General features: G+C 38.9%; 1 protein-coding gene across 1 annotated transcript in view; it reads right to left on the bottom strand.

Moving 5' to 3' along the window:
• The window catches only part of prdm6 (PR domain containing 6), an 81,207-nt gene that overhangs the window by 9,843 nt on the left and 49,683 nt on the right, over positions 1 to 21,681 (bottom strand). The window contains exons 7-9 of the mRNA XM_019276127.2: positions 20,437 to 20,561; positions 11,077 to 11,455; positions 382 to 558 (exon numbers count right to left, since the gene is read on the bottom strand). Of these exons, the coding sequence (XP_019131672.1) occupies positions 382 to 558; positions 11,077 to 11,455; positions 20,437 to 20,561 (681 nt within the window). The remainder of the gene's footprint in view (positions 1 to 381; positions 559 to 11,076; positions 11,456 to 20,436; positions 20,562 to 21,681) is intronic.

The following is a 21,681-nucleotide window of genomic DNA, read 5'->3' as shown; positions in this document are numbered from 1 at the left end:
CAAAGATAAGATCTGATAGCAATTTTCTAAAATCATCATAGCCATAGTGCAATGAAAAATCAGTGGACCTCACACCTGTAAGCTTGTTGCCTACAGTAAGTGACTCAGTTCTACGATGTAGGAGAGTCATGGTAGCTTGGTTGTATTCAGTAAAATAAAATTGCGTGGTTGTTTGGGTTTTAGAAAAACCTTAGTAGGATGCCAGCAGGTGATAGCTTGGGATTCATGAAGTAGTAATGAGGGTGTCAGTAGAGGGTTAAAGAGAATGTCAGTAGGTGTTAGCTAGGTGTCATTTGTAAGTGAAACTGGTCAGGCCAGCTGAAGTCTAGAGCAGGCTGGAGGGAGCACAAGGTGGGTTGGGGGGTACTCACTGTTACTTACTTGAACGGCTTCTCCCCTGTATGCGTGCGAATGTGGTTGTTGAGTGTTGTGGCACCAGCGAACGCACGGCCGCAGTATCCACATTTGAAGGGTCGGTCGCTTGAGTGTGTCACCACGTGGTTCCTCAGATCTGACGGCTGAGAGAAGGACTGGGAGCAGTGGCCACACTGGTATGGTCTGAGAGAGAAACAGGTGAGAAAATAAGGCCAGTGTGTATGTGCAGTCTGTCCAGCTCCTGTGGAGCACAGCTGCTGTTATGATTTGGTGAAATCTGGAAGTTCTTGAAGATGCTTGATGTAAAATTGCTCCGTTTCTTTTTTTTTTAATCTCTGTTAATCAAGACAATTAAACATAGATTGTGATTACTTTAGTTGGGAGACTAAAATATTGACTGAAGTGCACACTTTGTCAGATAATCTTTACAAAACAAATATATGGTAGCTTTGGTATTTTATGTATCTTTGCTGTTTGTGTAAAATATGTTTTATGTTATTTTCTTTTGTTCTGGGTCATGCATTGTAATATGGTATGCAACTGTTTTTCATTGGAACATGACTGAACTACTGAAATTTATATGTGTTATTATCTTGTGGGAATGACCCACTTCAATGGTACGACACAGAAATGTCAAGAAAAAAAAAAGAAGTTATTCATTCCTTGAACTTTTTGCAGATGAAACATTTTTCTTTATTCAGACTGATGTTGTTCTCTTTCTCAACTTTTTTGAGTTTTGTCCTTTTCAAAGTGAGGATGTTAGGATATAGTGTATTGTGTTCTCTAGATTATGAAGCCCGGGAGACTTCATAGGGTTGACTTTACAGACAAATAAAACATTCAAATGACCACACAAACATACAGAATGCAAACGAAAAGACACACATACATAAACAGGAAGACATGTCGACATACAAACACAGCTAATAACACAAATAAATATAACACAAAAAACACATACAGGGCACAAACACACATTAAGACATAGAACTAGATAAAGGTCTACAAACACAGATAGCCTACACACACACACACACACACACACAGGGCAGGGGGAGTCGGACACTGCTCCGGTAACCATGGCAGCATGACCCTCATCAACAATGCAGGCTGAGATCATGACTGGACCATCTATCACTGTGTATCTGTGTGTGCGTGTGTGTGTGTGTGTGTGTGTGTGTGTGTGTTTGTGTAGTTAGAGAGAGTGAGATAGAGACAGTAACAGAACCAAAACTAAGATATAGATAGATATAAAGAGAATGTGTGTGTGTGTGTGTGTGTGCTCGGCCCAAATGGGAGCTCACAGTGGGACTGAATCAGACTGAAACAAACAGCCAAACAATAGCTGTGTGTCTGCTAATAGAGTGTCCTGCTTCCATGCAGCAGCAGATCTAATCTTACACTGTTTCTATTTATTGAGCTGAACACACAGTCTCCTGCTATCATTATCTTGTTATTTTGTTTTAACTTACAGGACACTTTCAGTGTGATCACAGTCTCTGCTCATATCTTGCATCCCCTCTCTGTTTTCCATCATTTTTCCTGCTTCTGTCCCTTTTACAAATAAAATAAGTATTTCCTTTTTCTTAATCAAAATACTATCCAAAGAGGTAACAATTTTAAGAATGAAAAAATTCAGTTTCTTTCTCAACTCAAATGCTTAGAGACAGATTATTCTATTGGTTGCTAATCACTTCCTAAATCAGGCATTAAAAGAAAGATGAGAATCATGAAGGTGGATCCTTTTAAAGGCTGAACATCCACACTTATAGAGACCGAAACTATTACATAGTACAGTATGCTCACATACTATTCCAAAAAATGTTCCCCAACTAGCAGCATTTTAGACTTGTCCTTGATCTTACTTTATTCAAACTTACATGACTGACTGCATTAATCTGTTTCATTTTTCAAATTCCACAAAACTGAATTCGGTTTCAAAGATTTTGTCTCAGAGGGATGACGGAAACTCTTTTCTTTTTGTTTCTAATGTTCTATTCACCGTACATATGTTGATTTTACCCCTAAACAGCAACAACAACAATAAAATCCTCAATAATTTTAACATCACATTCATATATGCAGCTCTAATCACCGTATTCCACACAGTGTAGGTAGGAATGTCTTTCTCCATATATTATGTACTGTGCTTGTATCCCTCTGAGACATACACACATACCTGTGCCTTGTTTATCACTGTGTTCTGTATTACTGTGTTAGTTAAAATGTCTCTCCAGCAGTGCGACTGGGACAAATACCCATCTGCTTCCTTTAGTCAGAAAATAAAGTGATTCTTATTCTGAAACCAATAAGACAAAACTCTGACATCAGTACCTTACAAATAGGTAAACACCCCAGAACTAGAATAAAACAAATAGACCAACATATTCATCGCTCCAATAAATCACAAACACCTACTGTACCCTGAGAGGATGTAGACAGAACACACACACTTGCACGCACGCACAGAGGAAAGTAATAAGAGTAAAATAGTGTAATATAAAATCGAAAAATTCTCACTTGCAGTTTTCCACATAAAAGGCGTCTCGCCGTGGGGGTCGGTTCATTTATCAGCCGGCTGGTCTATAAGTTCACGCCTCAGTGGGCCGCACCACTATTTATTAGGTGGGTTTTCTATGAAGAGCTGCATTGATTGTGAATAGTTTAAGTTGATGAATGTGTGGATATTATTTATTAAGGCAGCAGGCCGAGAGATTAATGCCCGGTTATTGTTTATTACAGTGGAAAGAGACGGAGGAGGAGGTGAAGCATAAACACCTCCATCACACACGCGCTCACACATACACACACACACACACACACACATACAAATATGTGCATATGCAACCTAAATATGCACACACAGGCACATGCAAATATGCTGCACAAATGAATAAAATCTGCAAACTTCTGCACACAATCACACATATGCATGAATTACCACCCACATGGTTTTGGTTATTTGTCCATGAGTTTCGTACAACATGCAGCTCACAGTAAGTCTAATTCATTGATGTTAAACCCTAATTCTAACTGTAACCATGACAGACAAGCAAGACCTGAGCTCATATGATTAGCACTGTGTGTAAAAAAGCAGTCCCTTTATTAATTTCAATGGTATTACTGTGCACAGCAAGAACCATCCAGGAAAATAGAACCTTTCATTTGGATCAAATACAAACAAGCACATATTCCTGGAGTATTACTTCACAACAGTGCGAGAAGTCTAATTCTACAGTTTACCTGAGAAAGTAATAGAAATGTTCTGTTGCCCTTAAACTCATGGATCTGTCACTCAAACCAGACTTCCAGGTAAAGCAAAAGCATCACAACCACACTGCAGGCACTGCTTTTTAAAACTATTTCAAACACACAACAAAAGAGGAGATACAGGTTAAAAATGCAATACGATGCAAATATTTATTGGTTGTAAAATGTCAAAATAGTCAAAAATGTAATTTAATTATGATTTCCTAGAGCACACGGTGACATGTTCAAATGTCTTGATTTGTCCGACCAACCGAGTCCATTGCAAATGTACGATTTCAAACAGGAGAAAGAAGCAGAGTTTAAAACTCTTTTCTGTTTTGTTTCTAATCTTCACTACAAACAAACGTGTTCCTCTTGAGCAGTTGTCCTGTGCAGCTAACAGAGCAGCATCTCTCTTGGTGCCTGTTAGCATCACACAGTTATTCAGTCTGACGGTGTTACAGTCTGTCGACAACACAGACAGCCACATATGTTCAAGTCAACATTGCGACAGCCTAGCAAAAACACAAAATTGGAGCTTCGATTTGGTTCACAGGCAAACTAATATTGCTTGGTTTGGACGGGCGATGAGAGTAGAAACGGCTGCCATGTTGTTCCCACTTAATCTTGCCTGTGTGTGTGTGTGTGTGTGTGTGTGCAGGATCTATAAAATTAATCATTTTCAACACGTCTTCGAAATGTGGTTCAGGACAATAAACCTTGTGTCACCTTTCAGCACAACATGTGGTAACAACAACAGAGTCAGTGTCAACGTGTCGCTGTGTCCACACCTTTAACACATGAGCTGATGAAAGAGACAAAATGTGTGTGTGCAAGACCTAAACTGCATGCCAACCAGCTCCTCCCTGCTCCAATTATTAAAACTACATGGGAATGAAGTTCCTTGGCACATATACATGTTTTCATTAAATCAGAGGGAGGTCAGAGGTCAAGAGGCGGTCATGAGCAGGGAAAGCAGGGGGTTTGGATGTTGTAGGGTTTTAAAACTGCTGTCCATTGACTGTAGGAAAAAACAGTAATTCATACCAGCAAGTGGACGTTGTGGTTTACATGGCATGTCTTATCCCTTGAGTACCCTCACCATGACGCCCTTGTTAACGTGTCTTTTAACAAAACATGTTAAAACCTAACCCTTATGAGTTACATTTAACCAACCTACGTCACAGCACTGTCCTTAACAAATACAAGTGATCATTTTGTGAGATAATGTTAATTATTTCCAACACAAATCAACTTGTTAGATGAATTTCGTAGAATCATTTTCTTGATACTATAGTAAACTGATTTGACTCATCCTGCTTTGTTGACACTAAATTCTAACTATATATGTTTTTTTCAATCAACAAAAGCAATAATAGATATATTTTATGTACAACACAACTTTACAGACACCCAAAAGGTAGTAAGAACACATTCTTACATTCAAATGTAACATTTCATTATAACCTGCAAGGTAAAGATCAAATCAAATATATACATTGTCTATTTGGACTCCAAACCACTGTTATAACTGATATACAATCTAACAAATATAGTTTCACTTTGTAACTGTTTGCTCCGTGATGGAAAATGTTAGTTATCACAGAGAGTAAACTGAAGAAAAACACTTCATCACTAAATGACTGCAAAAAGCATCACAGACAAGCACATTTATGTGCCATGGACCTAAACAAAATATTCTTAGCAGAGTTAGAGGTTTTTTGTTTTTGTTTTTAGCTTTAAAGTTAATTTCAGACTCAGTGAATCTGTGTGTGTGTGTTTGCAGCATGCAGTAATACAGAGTGAAGCGTGTTGATTGACCCGTATGGAGTCGGTCTAATCCATATGGAGTTATAACTGCGCTGTGAGGACGACTCCTCTGTCCGCCTCGTATGAAGACATTATTCCGCAGGGACCAGCAGCTATAAATCACCGCTCCTGCCTCGTCAATACACAATCAATGGCACTCTGAACACACACACACACACACACACACACACACACACACACATACATACATACTGTATGTATGTGAGCAGACATGCGCACATCCACAAACAAATAAAATCACTGGTAAACCCTCATACAAACACATAAAACTCCTTCCATCTACTTCTCATTCTGTCTTTTCCACCAACATCCATCTCTCTTTTTTGTTTCCGTCTCTTTCTCCCTCTCTCTCTCTCTCTCTCTTTGACTGTATTGACCAACCTATTAAAGCAGAGAACTCACATAATGTCCTCTCATCAACCAGTTGAACTGATCTTATGAGCCTACCACAAAAACCAAGCTAACAGCCAATATCATGTCATCACAGAGAGAGCCTTGGGGGCACATTTTCATCAACTGACGTATTCCACAGAACACAGGACACTTACCATCTTAACACTGTTATCAGTGTTTTAACGGTGCGTCCGCAGTGTTTCCCACTTTAGTTAATTTCACACATTAGGAGTCCCGTGGAACTAAATGAGGACAGTGAGGCACATGTTTCAGGCAGTAAAATCAAAGAAAAATACAAGACAGAATAGCCAGCAAGCAGCAAATTGCTCTTGCTTTAACCGCTGCAACATTAATACTAAAGGAATAGATTCAATGAACACAAATAATGTGTTTAACCAAAGTTAAGAAACTGAAACAGAAAAGTGTGAAATGCACAGACCTCTACTGAAACATTAAAATCCACTGGTATGCAGGCACAACACAAAGTAGGTTTTTATTACGGTGGCAAACATGACAGATACAAATAGACTTTGAAGGAATTTCTACAAGCCCGTCCATCACAGTGATGGATCATTATTAGTTACTCCTGTGGCTACACACTGAGAAAAAAGAATAAAGTAATTTCTCAACACATCTGTGTGTCCAGCAGGGACAACACACATCTGTGTTAGTGTTAAATGCAAATATGTCCTCACTGTCGGGTGATAAATCTCCCGAATGTCAACTGTTTAGCAAGACTCAGAAACAAGTCTTGTTTTAGTCTGACATGCAAAGATTTTGAGTTAATTTTGTTTCTGTGAATTTTCTCTGCTCACAGAGCAGCAAGTGGGGTTTGTATTTTATTTAACTATAGTGGACACAGTTCAGTCAGAAGCTATTGATTACTCAAAATGCTTTTCCTACCTCAAAACGAAATAAAAATGTAGAGTTGTTCAGTCTGTGAATGTGTCACCATTTTAGGCAACACTTCATAAAGGTGCAGTTTGTTCCATCAATTATTTTGTAATTGCAAAAGTGACTCTTTTCTTACAAAGAACCAAAATGTATATTTGTGAAGCTTCAAATGCTGACACAAAAGCAGATTAATTACCAAAGGCTAATTGGACTCAACTAAAAGTCTTAATTGGATGTCCCTCAGTAAAAGCTCACTTCAATAAAATCTAAATCAGTGTCTAAATGCTGCTTATTTATTCTGCACATTCTAAGAGCACAAGCTATACCAAACATAAAAACTGTTAAGACAATTCACTCATTCATTATTGAAAGTATCACTATGAAAATGAATCCAAACCTCACTGACACATCAAAACCAAGTGGCTTTTTCAGGCTCATATTTGGCTAAACTTCTTGCCTTGTCAATTGTCTCAGCTCTGGGTTCTTCATATTTTCCAGTGATAGAGTTACACATTTAACATACCCCATTACTCACATGAGATTATTGTAGACCTTACATTAGTAATAAAGAATGTTAAATGTTTAAAGTATCACTGGAAAAAAACGGAAGAACCATTTGCTGAGGCCAAATCATTGACAAGGCATTGCTAGATGATAAAAACAAATGACAAAATGAACTTTTAATTCCTCTATAAAGTCAACTCTGTGATGATACACACTTTCAATCAGCTGTAAACACTCTGGCCTTTGATATACAAGCGTGATTATATCCATATACACATACATGCTGTATTCCTAAACAACATCAGCCACTAGAATGAGACCTGAATTGTGAACACTGGAGATCAAAGTGCTTAGCAAAAATACCCCCATTTTCAGTAAAAGCACTAATGACTCTTTTAAACACCAGTGTGGTAAACACATCAATCATAAAAGCAGTGGTTATTAATTTCATTCAGTGCAGTGGTTTATACTGCGTTGCTTTTGTAGTATGTCAAACCTGTAAGTGGAAACGCAGTCCATTTCTGTTATGTTTTTTTTTTTACTGATTCATCACTCATCGCCATCACAAAACTTAAACAGTATCCTGTCTCCTGACACCAGTTTAAAACTGATTCGAAAGCACTTCCAAGGCCTCATTGGCATAAACAAACTGCTCCTCTGATGATGGATTTTGTTGAAATGACACAGAGGGGGAAAAAATGACAGAAGACGAAAAAGTTCAGAAAAAGAAACACTCAGCAGAAAAAAACAAACCTGAAAGAGATGGAGCTGAGAGGAGGTGTGTGGTGTTTTTTTTAAAGCTGATATAAAGAGCCATCAGTCTTCAGCTCCAAATGTTCCCATCAAGTAAACATCAATAAATATGTATGAAGGGAGAGGCAGAGGGAGAATGGGGGGGAGAGAGGCGTTAAGAAATCAAGAAGGGAAAGAGAGACAGGCAAATGGTGGAAAAGCCAGACTCCACAAAGCGCAGCCATACTACTTTAATGTCTAAACACTGGAAACTGTCTCATCATAGATAATACACAATGGTGACTAATCAAAATAAAAACCAACATAAAGGGTGTCAGTATGCAGTGCAAGTGTGTTCAACCATAGAAAAGAACCCTAACCATTTTAAGGAGGACAAGAACCACCTGAAGAAAACCTAGAAACACAACAGTGACGATAAAATCCACCCAAAGGACTCCTAGAGCCTTCTCAATGACCATAACGACTATCTTAAACATAGATAGAATACCCTCAATTACTCCTGAAAGACCACAAGAACCACTGCAAGGACTGCCACAACCCCTGTAAAGGACAACTAAAACCTGTTACAAGACCCAAAGTACCTGCTGCTTAGGCTCAGGGGAGCTGTGATTGTTGAATTCCTGAGTTGAGTTGAGTCTGCAAAACTCTACAGGTTTGCAATATTTTCCTGCTTGCCATCCTGTCAGATTCTGTTGCTGTGTACTATGACGGAGCAGAAAAATAAAATGTGATGCTCTGACATGAGGTGTGCCCTTTTTTCTATGAGCAGAGTGACGCTGTGATGGGTATACTGGTCCACGTGTGTGAATGCGAGGTTTAGTGGGGCCCCGGAGCTCCAGGACTCAGGTCTGTTTGGCTTGTTCAGCTGAATTTTATCTGCTCCTCTGTCCCATAAAACCTTCCAATTGACAGGCAGCTCCACATCGACCCTCCCTCCCTCCTCCATATCCAGCCCACATTTTTCTTCCCTATGAGTATTAGTTTATTGAATAAGTGGCATCTGTTTTCCTGGCCCCGTCACCGTAAGGCGAGGTATTTCTCACTGACGCACAGCACTGATTTATACGCCACTCTGACTCTCCCCGCAAAAAATAAAGCTAAGCAAAAAATTTCCAATACATCCTCCGTCCCCCCAACACACACACACTCACACACATCACATCTCCTCTTCTTCCCTCCTTCTTCCATCCATGCTGTATATAATTAAGTTGGCAGATGTTATAAACACTCAAACACTTTTACACTCTCTTCAGTCTTACCCAAATACTCCCACTTTCTGTCACACACAAACGGTGTGATGATGAGACAACCAAAGTAATAAATTACAAGTAAGTGTCTGGTTTGCTGGCTTCCGCTGAAAAACTGCAACAACAGATTTTAAAAACTCAGATGCTGTGTCATGTTCATTGTGTGAGTAATACAGGCTTTATTAAGATACAGGATAAGTTGCAAAAAGTGTCATTTTTGCTCTCTTATCCAGGGAGAAACCGATTGAAACGTCTAATTTTATTCCCTTTAAAGCAATTAGCAGTAAATTAGTTTGACTCTTCATTAAATTTACTAGTTGGGAATCTCTGGACCAGGGCCGGTTTTTGCAATGTGGGCGACCAACCAGGGCGCAATCTATGTGAGGGCACACGAGCGCCTTGAAAAAAAACAAAAACTATACCGCTCATTTCCACGTCAAGTTAGTGAAGTGGGCACCCTCATTGTCACGTCAACTTACTGCTGAGAGTCATACAGGTTGTGTGTGTGTCAGAAGAGGCAAGGTGGGGGGGGGTGAGGGATAGACTGATCCCAGGCAGCAGGCCACACAACACAAACTGCTTCCAAATAAATTGTATTTCATTCCTAGAATTAACATAGACCCGTATACCTACATGTAATTAATTGGGTTATGTGAAAAATGAAAAATAAAAAAAATAAAAAAATCGGTTCACTCATCTACGTGACCTCGTGACGGCGAACTGACGGTGTTGGTAAAGGTATAGTGGTTAGTGATGTCGAGTTTTCATCATGGACCAAAGTAAAAAACCAAAGAAGCCATCAGGTGCCCAGTTTAGAAAACAAAGAAAAGAAGAAGAGGAGAAACGGGCAGACTGTATTTGGTCGTATTTAGTTTTGCTGAACTAGCAACTATTAGAATTGACATCATGTCATGCAACTAATTTCCATTGGCAACCTAGTCTGGTTTGTGTTTGCAACACAACAAGTGGGTAGTTCGCCCAGGGCGTAAATGTAGCCAGGACCGCCTCTGCTCTGGACTGTGGCAATGGCTACCATTGTCAGACATTATATTTGTCCATAATGGTTTCTTAAGAGTACAAATGTTAAAGTGATCATTATTTTAAAGCTCAAAAGATAAATGAATTGTCCATCAACCTTCACAAGCAGCTTGTGTGTCATAATCCTAAAGTTTTGTACACAACAATTTGCAATATGGGGCCCAAAAGTTGAATATGATTCAATGTATTGAGTTTTGGACTCATATGGGAATAGTCTGACTACAACACAAGTGGATGAGCTCCTTAGAGAAATCGTTGATGACAAAAGATGTTGACTTTGGTAGAAGCAAAGAATTCGAGTTTTTGGGAACTCACAACGGAGAGGACACTTTAGCATCTTCTTCAACAATTCATCTAATCCATTCCACCCAATGGAACCTTGGCTTTCCCCTTTCTGTACTTAGAAACTCGTCCATGTTGAAAAGAACATAAAACTTTTTATGTTTGAGGAGCTTTTTTTGTTGAGGCCCAAATGAGCCTCAATTAATGTTAATTGTGTTAATATTGAGAACATGTCATTCCATCACATACTGTTGTCCTTGCTGATGGCTTCTTGAAGCTGTATTACCTGACCCTGAAAACAATCTAATAAATGCTGTGTCATACGGTGTCTTTTGGTTAAGCTTGTCTGACCTACTAACAATTATTAAGGGAGATTGGACTTTGGATGAATTGGTCAACATTCGAGTATCTGTGACTGTGTAATATTTTCTGGCTGTGATATTTTATGTAGTGGGTTCATCCAGCATTAAGATTCATACAGAGATAGAAATGTTAAAAGATGCTGTCTTACCTGTCTGGATTCTGCGGACAGACATGCATCTGCAGCAGGATCCTCTGGGTGAAGGTCTTGAAGCACTGGCCACACTTCCACAGGTGCCAGTCACTGAAATCACTGCTCAGCTGGCTGGTGGAGGTTGGGCTCGCCAGGACTCGCTGGTTCTTTGACCCCAACTGGCCAAAACTGGAATCCGACTGAATCCCGACCCCAACCTTGTCCAACAGAGAGAAATTCCTAGGGCAGGGGGAGTGAGGAAAGACCATAGAGCGCATGAGAGCGGTGGAGGGGGTGGAAGAGGAGGAAGACGAGGAAGAGGGTTTGCCGTTCTTGCTGAAGGATTGGAGGGACTCTTGCCTGGTCATGGCTTCCACCACCGTGCCTGGGACGTTTACTGTAGACAAATATCAGAAAGACAGAAATGATTAGGTTATGCAAGAGAATGAGTTTTCAGAAAGACTTTCTCAGCTTAGATATCCACAAAGAACTAAGTAAAGAACCAGTGACTCTGCATCTGCTCAAAACTCCTCCCTGTGGATGGATTATAGCAACATAACAACATACCGTCGGACTTATATATCTGACTTGGCTTGGGAAAGTCACAGGATCCAGAAAACACGATGAGCTGGAGCACATGGAATGGGTGACGTTTAACTAGGCTAACTTTGCCAAATGAAATCTGGAGTGGTCTAAAAATATTTGTGAACACTGCCAAGCAGATCTGGACACATGGTGAAAAATGGACAGACAGGTGGATCAACTCACCCATTCTTAGCTACAAGCAACTTTTGAAGTGGCCTTCTATATGTCTATGTTTATCTGTCACCAGAACAATCTTTTTGTCTGTGTGCTGTGTTTGATGAATAAAAAGTAATTCAGATTTTGCTGTTGTGATGGAAACAAAAAAGCCAGCCACAATGTCCTAACTGAGGCCAGATCCGCATGGCTAGCCCAGGGCAAACTGCAGCTCCTGCTTCCAGTGAATGGAATTATGGGTTTAGTTAGGCTGTTTGGAGTCTGTTCGTTAGTACAGTTACAGTTACATGCTGTTCCTGTCTCTGACCACAGAAATTTCTCAAAACATGGCTACGGCTCAGGGCCCAAACTGGGCCTCCAGCCTGTTTCTGGGGGGTTACTAAGGTCCCAGTGAGTTTTAATTTACTTGGACAAGCGCACTATAACATTTACTGTTACTGTTACTAATGCTACAACTACCATTAATGATATTGCCAGCCCTAATATTATTACGACCTTTGAACTTGTACAGTACTCCTATTACAGCAACAACTACTATGATAGAGATTATGTGACAAGAATAATAGTAGCAATAATAAAGATAAATATAAAAACAGTACCGCTGCTTTTACTTCTACAACTGCATACTGCTCATACTATGTCTTCTATTACTACCAATACTACTCAACTTCGACTGTTACTTGTACTGCAACTAGATCCAGATTATCTTGCCAGTATAACATCCAATAGTACAATCAAAACTACTACTGCTACCACTATGCTATGATTGATATTGTCTTATATCAACTTACACCCAACATGTATTTTATTTCAATTATTGTTGAACTTATTGTGCATTTGTCCTTCATGCTGAGTATTCTCAAGGTTTTTATGTTGTGCTTATAACTGTGAGACACTTTTGTCAATTCTGTTTTGATAGATGCTTTGTAACATAAAATATAAAAATGGAAGCTGTCTAAATAAAGGTATTAGGCAGATAAGATGAACAGATACAGAATACATAAGTGTTGCTGGTGAATAAAACAGTGAAGTAAAATGACATTAACAGGAAAAAAACAACATATAAAAGTGTGTAAATTAGATTTTGGGTGAACCAGCTGAAGCCAGCTGTCCTCACTTGACCCAGCATTCAGCTGTGTTCTGTTCTGTGGTCTGACGAACTGACAGAGCTGGACTTTATAATTCTTCATTATGTTTGAAATGACATTAAAAGGGCTTGTCTTACTTTAACTCACTGTGGACAGTTTCACTTGTAAAACTGGTTTGTTTGGAAAGACTTGCCATGTGGCCTGGCAGGAAGTCAATTAAACTGACTTTTTCCTAAACTTTAACAGTCATTTTAATTTCCTGAACTTAATTACTTATTTTGTTATTAAGTATATATATATATATTTTGCTTTTTTTCATTTGTATTATTCCACCACTTCCTTGGGACCATTTTGCATCTGTAATACCCCCATTACATCTAGACTCTTACGTTCATTAGAACTAATCCAATGAGTAACATGGCTGTGCTGCACCTCTGCAGTCCGGTCATCATAACCATTTTCCATCCTTCATCTGCTCACCTCTGCCATCAGGCCACCAGGCTTCATTGATCCTCTAATAACCTTATGAGGAGATAATTACACCATCTGTAAGTTTCCCGACGGCACTATTGATGCCTGCGTTACGCACCGCTCACCAACACTTAATTCATTTTGCAACAAACATTGCATATACAAAAAATGCCAGTCAATACGGTTTGGGCTGCACATGAAATGCATCATCGAAATGGGAGAATTATGCAGATGGAGTTTGCAACATTGCAGAGTCTGTGTTTTCTTTCTTTATAAGGGGTGGATTCTCTTTCAGAGGGGTGTGACATGAATACAAACTGACCACAGACTCCAATCTCAATGACAGAGCTAAGTGCAAAGTTTTAAAATGAGCTTTTCAAGTCGAAAGGAAGTGAATGTTTGATACTGAAAAGAATTGGGTGGAGTATCACCCTCTATCTCTGTATCAGTCTTCCGGTTCATCTATCATTTCTAGGATCATTTTAACACTCTTCTTCTCCTTCTTTTCTTCGTGATGGGAACCATATGACGACCCCTCCCAGCCATCCTGTCTTTTATTTGCTGTTTATATCCGTTTCTCTTTGTCATCCATTTTGACAGTATGCACGTTACATTCATCAACAGAATAAAGTCCAACAGCTCAACGGAAAACACAAAATTGATCCACAAATCATTTAGGAGTGTGGAACAGAGCCACACCTGCAAAGCATGTGCGCACGAGAATAAGAACTTTGATGTCTTCAAAATCAAAAGATTCTTTTAAAATCGAGCATTACTCAAATGATGTTAATTCACTATTTAGCGCCACAGGCAACAGCCAGCCTGGTGTGTTACTTACAAGAGTGATTGCATTGTTTATTAATTGTTTATGTGCGGGCAAAATTCTATGATACTGTATATCCTAAATATTATTTTAACCACGGCTTACACTATCCTATACTTTTCTTATTGTTTTTGTGTAATTTATGTAAACAACTGGATGCTAGTTTTTTAGCAAACACTAACAGATGGGAACATTGCATTCGTTGGGGACTATTTTCAGTGGCAGATTTGTGCTCTTGAGGAAACTAAACGTATTGGTGGCTCATTGGTGTATTCTTCATAGTCTTTGAAGCTCTTTTGCACAGAGGTATAAGACATATCAGGCTTTTACACACAAAACTTATTAGTAGGACTTATTCATTGTTGGTTTGGTTCTGCACATTGGATGTTTTGGAAATAATTGACAGCCATATCTTTTACAGTTATAATTTGCATTTATACATATGTTGTTATATAATGACATCAATAAAACTGAACCAACTACTATTGGAAAAACTTTGACTTCCTCCAGAGACTTCCCTGTATCTGACTGTGCTTCCTCTAAGTGTCTCTCTGTCTTCCTCTCTTTACTGGTATGAAGTATTGTTCAGATTATGTTGCCAAAGCTTTGTTAGTAATCAATAATGATAGGTTACCAGAGATAATAAAGACTTATAAAATCAATAGAGGCGATTATGATAATGGTAATAATAATACGTCAAATAAAGAGATGTAAATATGAAGTAGAGTTTACTGCAGAGGTGGACAAAATGTCCTCCATCCTTCCTTTACTTAGTGTATTCTTTTCCTTTCTTCTCTCCTCCCTCTCTCTTCACCTCTTCCATCCTTCTCTACTTCTTTCTTTCTCTTCCCCCTTTTCTCTTTTCCTTGCTCTCATCATCGTCATCGTTCCCATTTTCTCCTTGCTACTTTCCTTTCCTCTTCTCTTCTGTCCTCTTCTCACACTCATAGCATTTCTCCTCATCCTCTTTGTACTCTTCCTCTTATGTTCCTATAAAAACACAGCTTTTGTTTTACAGCTAATGTGTTACAGAGAGGGAATAGGAAAAGGGAAAAGAAGAGGAAACATGTAAGAGGGGGAGAAGGATGCAGAGAAGATGAGGAGGAACATGAGGAGGAGAAAGACAGTGAGGAGTCCCCCTGAAGTGATTCTGTCAGTGCACATGCTGTTGTTGTTAGGCGGCGGCCGGGCTGCGCAGCGTCAAGCCAACAGGCTGTGATTGGATGGAACGTGCATGAGTAAACAACCACAGGGTGTGTGTGCTTTGATAGTGTGTGTCTGTGTGTTCGGTGGGTGTGTGTGTATTTTCTTTGTTGTGTGTTGCTGTGTGGTTTGGCTTCGCTGTGTTCTATGTTCATCTTTAATATGTGTGTTTGAGTGTTCAGGGCAATGTGTATTTAATGCTGTGTGTTTCTGTTGGTGTGTGTGTGTGTGTGTGTGTGTGTGTGTGTGTTTGAATTTACTTAAATGAATGAAACACACATTTTTGGCAACTTAATAAAGTTATAATTCAGGCTGATGATTACCTCTTAATTTTTGTTATCTAGATTTGGCTTTCTTCTTATTTAAACAATTACTTAAATCATCATCTGCATTATGTATAATTGTTATTAATTATCTGTCTGTGTTGTCTGTTAGATTAGGTTAGGTTACTCCTTGTATTTGTTGTCCCAATGAAACACTCACCAAGGTAACAGATAATGCGCCATTGGATTTTAATTGCTGGATTTGAGTAGATATTTTGACTGTGTGACCCAGGTCAATGCTCCAGGATGTTGCTGCTCAAAAAGTTGCCTGGTGCATTGCAATTTTTTTCTTTTTTTTTTAAAGGGGATTAATAACTTCAAGTAACCAGTTGTTACATTTCTGTCCCTGTGGCTTCAGATTTGTGACAATGCGGTTGCGGGTTCGAATATCTGGATTTACATTGATTGATTGGTACTGCTGCCTGAGAGCTGTTTGGCAAAACACTGAACACTAGACTGGCCCAGTGGAGCTACACTAAGCGGGTGTTCAGACAGGCAAAAAAACAGAGATCTTTCTATTCATTTCAGTGGGGGTCGTGTGCTTCTTCATATTGGGATCCATTTGTTTTGGTTCGCAGATAGGAAATGAAGGAAAAGCTTCAGGTCAATGTTCTTATGGGCGTCTTCTTTTTCTTCTCTGTTCTTGGCGGGAAAACAGATTTGGGTTCACTACTGCCTTCTTGTTTGGGGTGGTATGCCACCAAAATGACATCACGTGCCAAGCCAAATAGCAACACTCCCCACCTACCGCACTCCACCACCACTGGTTTCTGAAATCCCTGATCCTGTCTGAATGTGTGCTAATTCTGCATTTAATGTGAAAGTGTCACTGTGCTCCAAGCTTGTTTAACTCTGTGTGAAAGTAAAACTTCTCTGAGCAAAGTTAATGTCAGGTGTGTTTAACAAGAAAAAAGAATGGTGTGTCAGTCAAATCCATTTGATTTTATTTCACATTTTAATTTTTGACTAATTTCACCTTTTTAATTTCTCTTTTAGTCTTTTTTCTCTGATAATGAAGCAGACTGACCGATTCAATGGAGGGCAGATTTACTGACACACCAAGTCATGTAGTATTTTATGCACATTGGGTTCTGACAGCTTAAATTCCCTTCAATTTCAGATTGGATATTGTAGCACCCAAATAAAGAAGCTAAATATAGAATTACAGGGAACTGTGGCAGTATTGGACAGGTCCTAGCCTCAATCTGTTCAGTTTGTGATTTCTGCACAAATATAAAGTCAAAATCAAAACTTTCAAAATAAAACTTGTCTGCTCCACTCAGGACACAAAGACTCACAGTCCTGCTGTCTCAGTTTTGACGGCACACTCATCTTTTGTGGGAACAATCAGCAGATAAAGATGAATGCCATGAAAAACCCAAATTCAGTTAGTAGCTAAATGTCTTTAATTTAGAGCAGAACGGCTGTCTTTCAGTTTGTACAAAAGAAGCGTAATCTAATTTCACTTCATTTGGATGTGAACAAACTTTTTTCACTGCATAGTGGAACAAAAGCAAATCCTCCGGTCTTTGTTTGCCAGTGTGTGTAGGTACGCAATGTATCTGTGTGCGTTTGGTACATCTGCACTAGAGGACTACACAGATAGAGGCAAGTCAATTTTAACTGAGGACATTTAGGTAATTTCTATTCTTTGAGTTTTTGTCTGTTGAAGCACAGGACTTTAGTTGGTTGTGTTGGCCTTTTTACATCCTTCAAATGATGAAATAATTGACACCTACTGATAGATCACTGGATTCATTCAGATTTATGACTCTGGTTTCTTTAGTATCTTACCATATGAAAGAGTTACTTCAATGCACACTCAGTTAGTAATAAAGACCCTTTGGCAGACAGCACTAAACTACACTAATAACCTATAATTCATTTTTGCACACATACAAATATTATCAGTTTAACACTGATCCAAGAAGCAAGGAAACACGAAGGGATTGTACTAAAAAAATAGTAACTTTGTAAGATACCTGTTTCATTTGTCTAGCTCTGCAGAAGCTTCATATTAGCTAGACTTATAAGTCAGTTTCAATCGATTTCCTCAGAGACTGAGGACTTTCTCCAAGTTCTCATTGCTAGAACTGAGTAGAAACAGAGAGCTAAAAAAAACTTTTAGTCCAAGTCTTTAGAGCGATGACATGCAGAAGTTGTGCACTTTATATGTATTGTTTCAGGTAAGGCGTGTCTTTGAAGTAAAGTGCATACGTTTGATAGCGCCTGTTCGCTTTGCATTTAAAAATCAATCCCATCCTCTGAGGACCATGAACTGTGTGTATTAGATTGCATAATCCATCCAGTGATTGCCAAAATATTTGACTTTGGGTAAACATTTTGTACCAGTCAACATGATCGTCACCTCAGCCACACAGCTAATGCAGATAAAAAACAAAACAAAACATCTATTTTCAATTTTTGTTGAAAAGCTTTTGTATGTCTTGTCAAACCAGGTCTTCATAAACATGGTAGTATAAATGTGTGTTTGTGTATAGTATGTGACTGTGTGTGCTGAGGCTGCCGCAGTCCTGTCATGATGAACGATGTCATGTAAAAGAGTCGTTCCATCTGTAAAACAAACCAGTTTGTGGCCAAACGTCTCTAATTTGCAATCAGCACGATCTCATTTAACTGCGACTCTGTGAAAGACGAGCTCCTAATTCAATTCATTTCAATTTAGATTCCACAGATTAAAACTCCGGCTTCATGTTTTGTTTTTTTTGCGCCATAATTGTAACGAAAAAAAAGTCAAAGTTTGTTTTTTCCCCCCTGCGGGGAGTTACTCTGTCAAATCCAGAGAAAAACAGTTTCAATAGAAAAGATATAAACAGGCTGACTGAGCAGAAAACTAGAGGAGATGTAAACAAACATAAATTAGTGACAGAGAAACAGAGAGAATGGACAGAAAAGAGACAAAGGGAGAAGAAAGGAGGACACACAAAGTGGAAAGAAGAAAGAGAGAGAGAGAGAGAGAGAGAGAGAGAGAGAGACAGACAGAGAGAAAGACAGACAGACAGAGAGAAAGAAAAACTTCACCAGCACTCAAATGTCCCAGTTTGTCGAAAACATTTAAATCAACTGAAATCACGAAAATGTCAACTTTGAGGAGACCAACTGGACAACTTGACTTTGAGTGTCATCCTTATCTGCTTACGCAGTATAAAAACAACAAACAAATAAATATGCAAATGTACTCAGTACACATAGTGAAGAGCTGAATATAACACAGCATTATGCTTGTGTGGGTGTTTACAGACTATAAAACTTTTTGTTGAAGAACTACTAACTTTGACAAATTAGAATCAGTTTATACTGAAAAAAGACTATTAGACCATTTTAGGACTATTTGATATTTGTAAAATCAAATTTAAGATACAGTCCTCCCTCGCTATATCGCGGTTCACTTTTCACGGACTCGCTGTTTTGCGGATTTCTTTAGTGTAATTTTGCATGCAGTATTTTTACAGCGTACTGTAACAGTATGAACGCGCATTGTGTTCTGCGTCCTGATTGGCTAAGTGAGAACCGCACGTGTGTTCTGCGTCCTGATTAATTAAGGCAGTACTGTACAAAATGCGTGTAAAAAGCTGTATGAAAGTGTGTGGTTAGGGGTTTTACGGCCTTAAAACATGTATAATAATTGTAAAACTTACTTCGCGGATTTCGTTTATTGCGGGTTATTTTTAGAACGTATCCCCCGCGATAAACGAGGGACCACTGTATGTGAAATCTACCAAAACAAGATAGAAATAAGAAGAGACATCCAAAGGTTAAAAAAAAAAGACACATGACACAACATAAATCTAAATAAATCTTAATCATTTAAGGCAAAATACAAACTGCTCCTTTCAGTCACTGTTTGAACCATTTTGACAGGAGCCTTCTTTAACTGAAAAGTAATACATTTATTTAAAATTAGCCCAAACCAGAACCAGGTGGACATCTGACATAAAACATGAACATCACCAAACTGGAACTATGAGGTTTACAAGATGCAGCCGAAATCGTCTGACACAAGATGGACAAACCCAGATAAAAGATGGAGGTTCACAAATGTGTAAAAAGAGGATGAATGGTTTTGATGGAAAACCCTGGTGTTACATCAAGGAATGGAAGAGAGGGCGCAGCGCGATAACACCAGGCCGCAGAATGTCTACAATTTAGCAAACAAAAGATTCTTGGGGTCTTGGCTCAGTTGGTGAGACCAATAAATCAGGTGAGTTTGTAACAAAAAACAAACAAAAAAAAATGCATTCACTGCGTTGTTTTTGTGTGCAAGCAAAAAGCTTTCTTCGAGTCTTAAAGTTTAAATACTGTCTGTAATCAAATTAGAGCACCATCCAAAGAAAACTGCATTCTTTTGTCCTGCACACAGGGCAGTTGCAGAGCAGAGAGGTTTGGCTTATGTTCGAAGCATTTAGATGTTACAGAGTCATGTTTACATCTGAAACATTTTGTGGAGATCCAATACCCTTTTCTGATTTTGCATCACTCTGGTTAAGTTCTTTAGTATTAGGTTAATTTAGGGTATGTTCATTAATTGTAACATATACTCTATGTATAATTTACACCAACAGACAAAGCTAAACAGTTGAAATATCACAGACACTTTATAAACTCTCTGATGATGAACTACAGTGTCACTGACAAAGAGATAAAAAAGAAGAAGAAGAGTAAGAAAGAAAGGTGAGTAGTGTTCACTCACAGTTTTCGTCTTGAGCGATGCACTGCAGTGGGATGCCAAAGAACGAAGTGTAGGAGTCATTGTACCAAACCAGCAGCTCTGTTCCTCTGGGGATATCCATACATGCTCTGTAGAAGATACAGGACCTGCAACAAAATACACACACACACTTTGATTTTGAAATGTGGCACAAAAATAACCCATTGTTATCTTAAGGATAAATGAAAATATCTGGGAAGAAAATCAAATATCCGGATGACGGTTCAGTGTGAAGCTGTGGAACAGGAGTGGTCCAGTTCAGTTGTTTTTTTCTTTTTTTTTTCTTTTGAGGTCTACAGCAATGGTTCCCAAAATGAGGGTTGGGATCATCAGATTTGTCTTGCAAGAAACAAGATGGAAAAGAAAAGACAAAAAATTTAAAAAAACATTAACTATACAGAATTATGTATTATTAGTCTATAGTGATGTTGGAATACAAAGTTCCTTCTGCTGGCTTCCATAATATTTTCATATGAAGGTTATGACACATTAAGTGTAGCCACACTAACAGCAGCATGTTGAAAAATAGACTTTGATCATTTTCTTGGTGACAAATTGACATTTTCACCTGTTGGTGGTGCTGAAGAAAAGGTCAGGGGGTCATTAACATAACTCTGAGGACCATGAATATCAATAAATATCTTCATATGTATGTGGCCAGTTGGTGTCTCACTGAAAGCTCATAGCTTTGAACAAGCAGTCTGTCTGACACTGTCTTCATCCTTAAACCCCAGCTGATTTACAGAAACGCAGACAGGACAGTGCGAGGTGTCGCTGACTCTGTCCAGGTCTGATTTTGGAAATGCCTCCCATCTGATAACAGCTTGATTTCACATCTGAGCAAACCCGAATGATTTATGGGAAATATCTGGTGTCTCTCACTCTCTTCAGACCAGCTAATGTGATGTTGTTCAAACATGCAGCCAGTGAGCTGATGGTTCCTGGGTCACACCACTGCTAAAACAACACCTCATCCACCCAAAAATATCATTCTAACAACATGAGCAAACTCCATGTTCTAAACCACGTTTTCATATCCAGTCCAAACTATTTTAAAACTATTTCCCACATGTTTTATTCTCCCACTGGGGTGGCAGGGTGTCAGACAGATCTGATGGTAACTGAGAGGTCACAGGTTCAACTCCCACACGACTCCCATGTTTTCCTGCCAAAGTGCCTTCAAGCCAGATAACTAATTATTCTTTGCAAACACCCATTTAAAGTGAA

This window comes from Larimichthys crocea, chromosome III (genome assembly GCF_000972845.2).
Source record: "Larimichthys crocea isolate SSNF chromosome III, L_crocea_2.0, whole genome shotgun sequence".
NCBI classification, from domain to species: Eukaryota; Metazoa; Chordata; class Actinopteri; family Sciaenidae; genus Larimichthys; species Larimichthys crocea.
The sequence above is the reverse complement of the archived record's forward strand: the minus strand, read 5'-3'. Positions and strand labels throughout refer to the sequence as shown.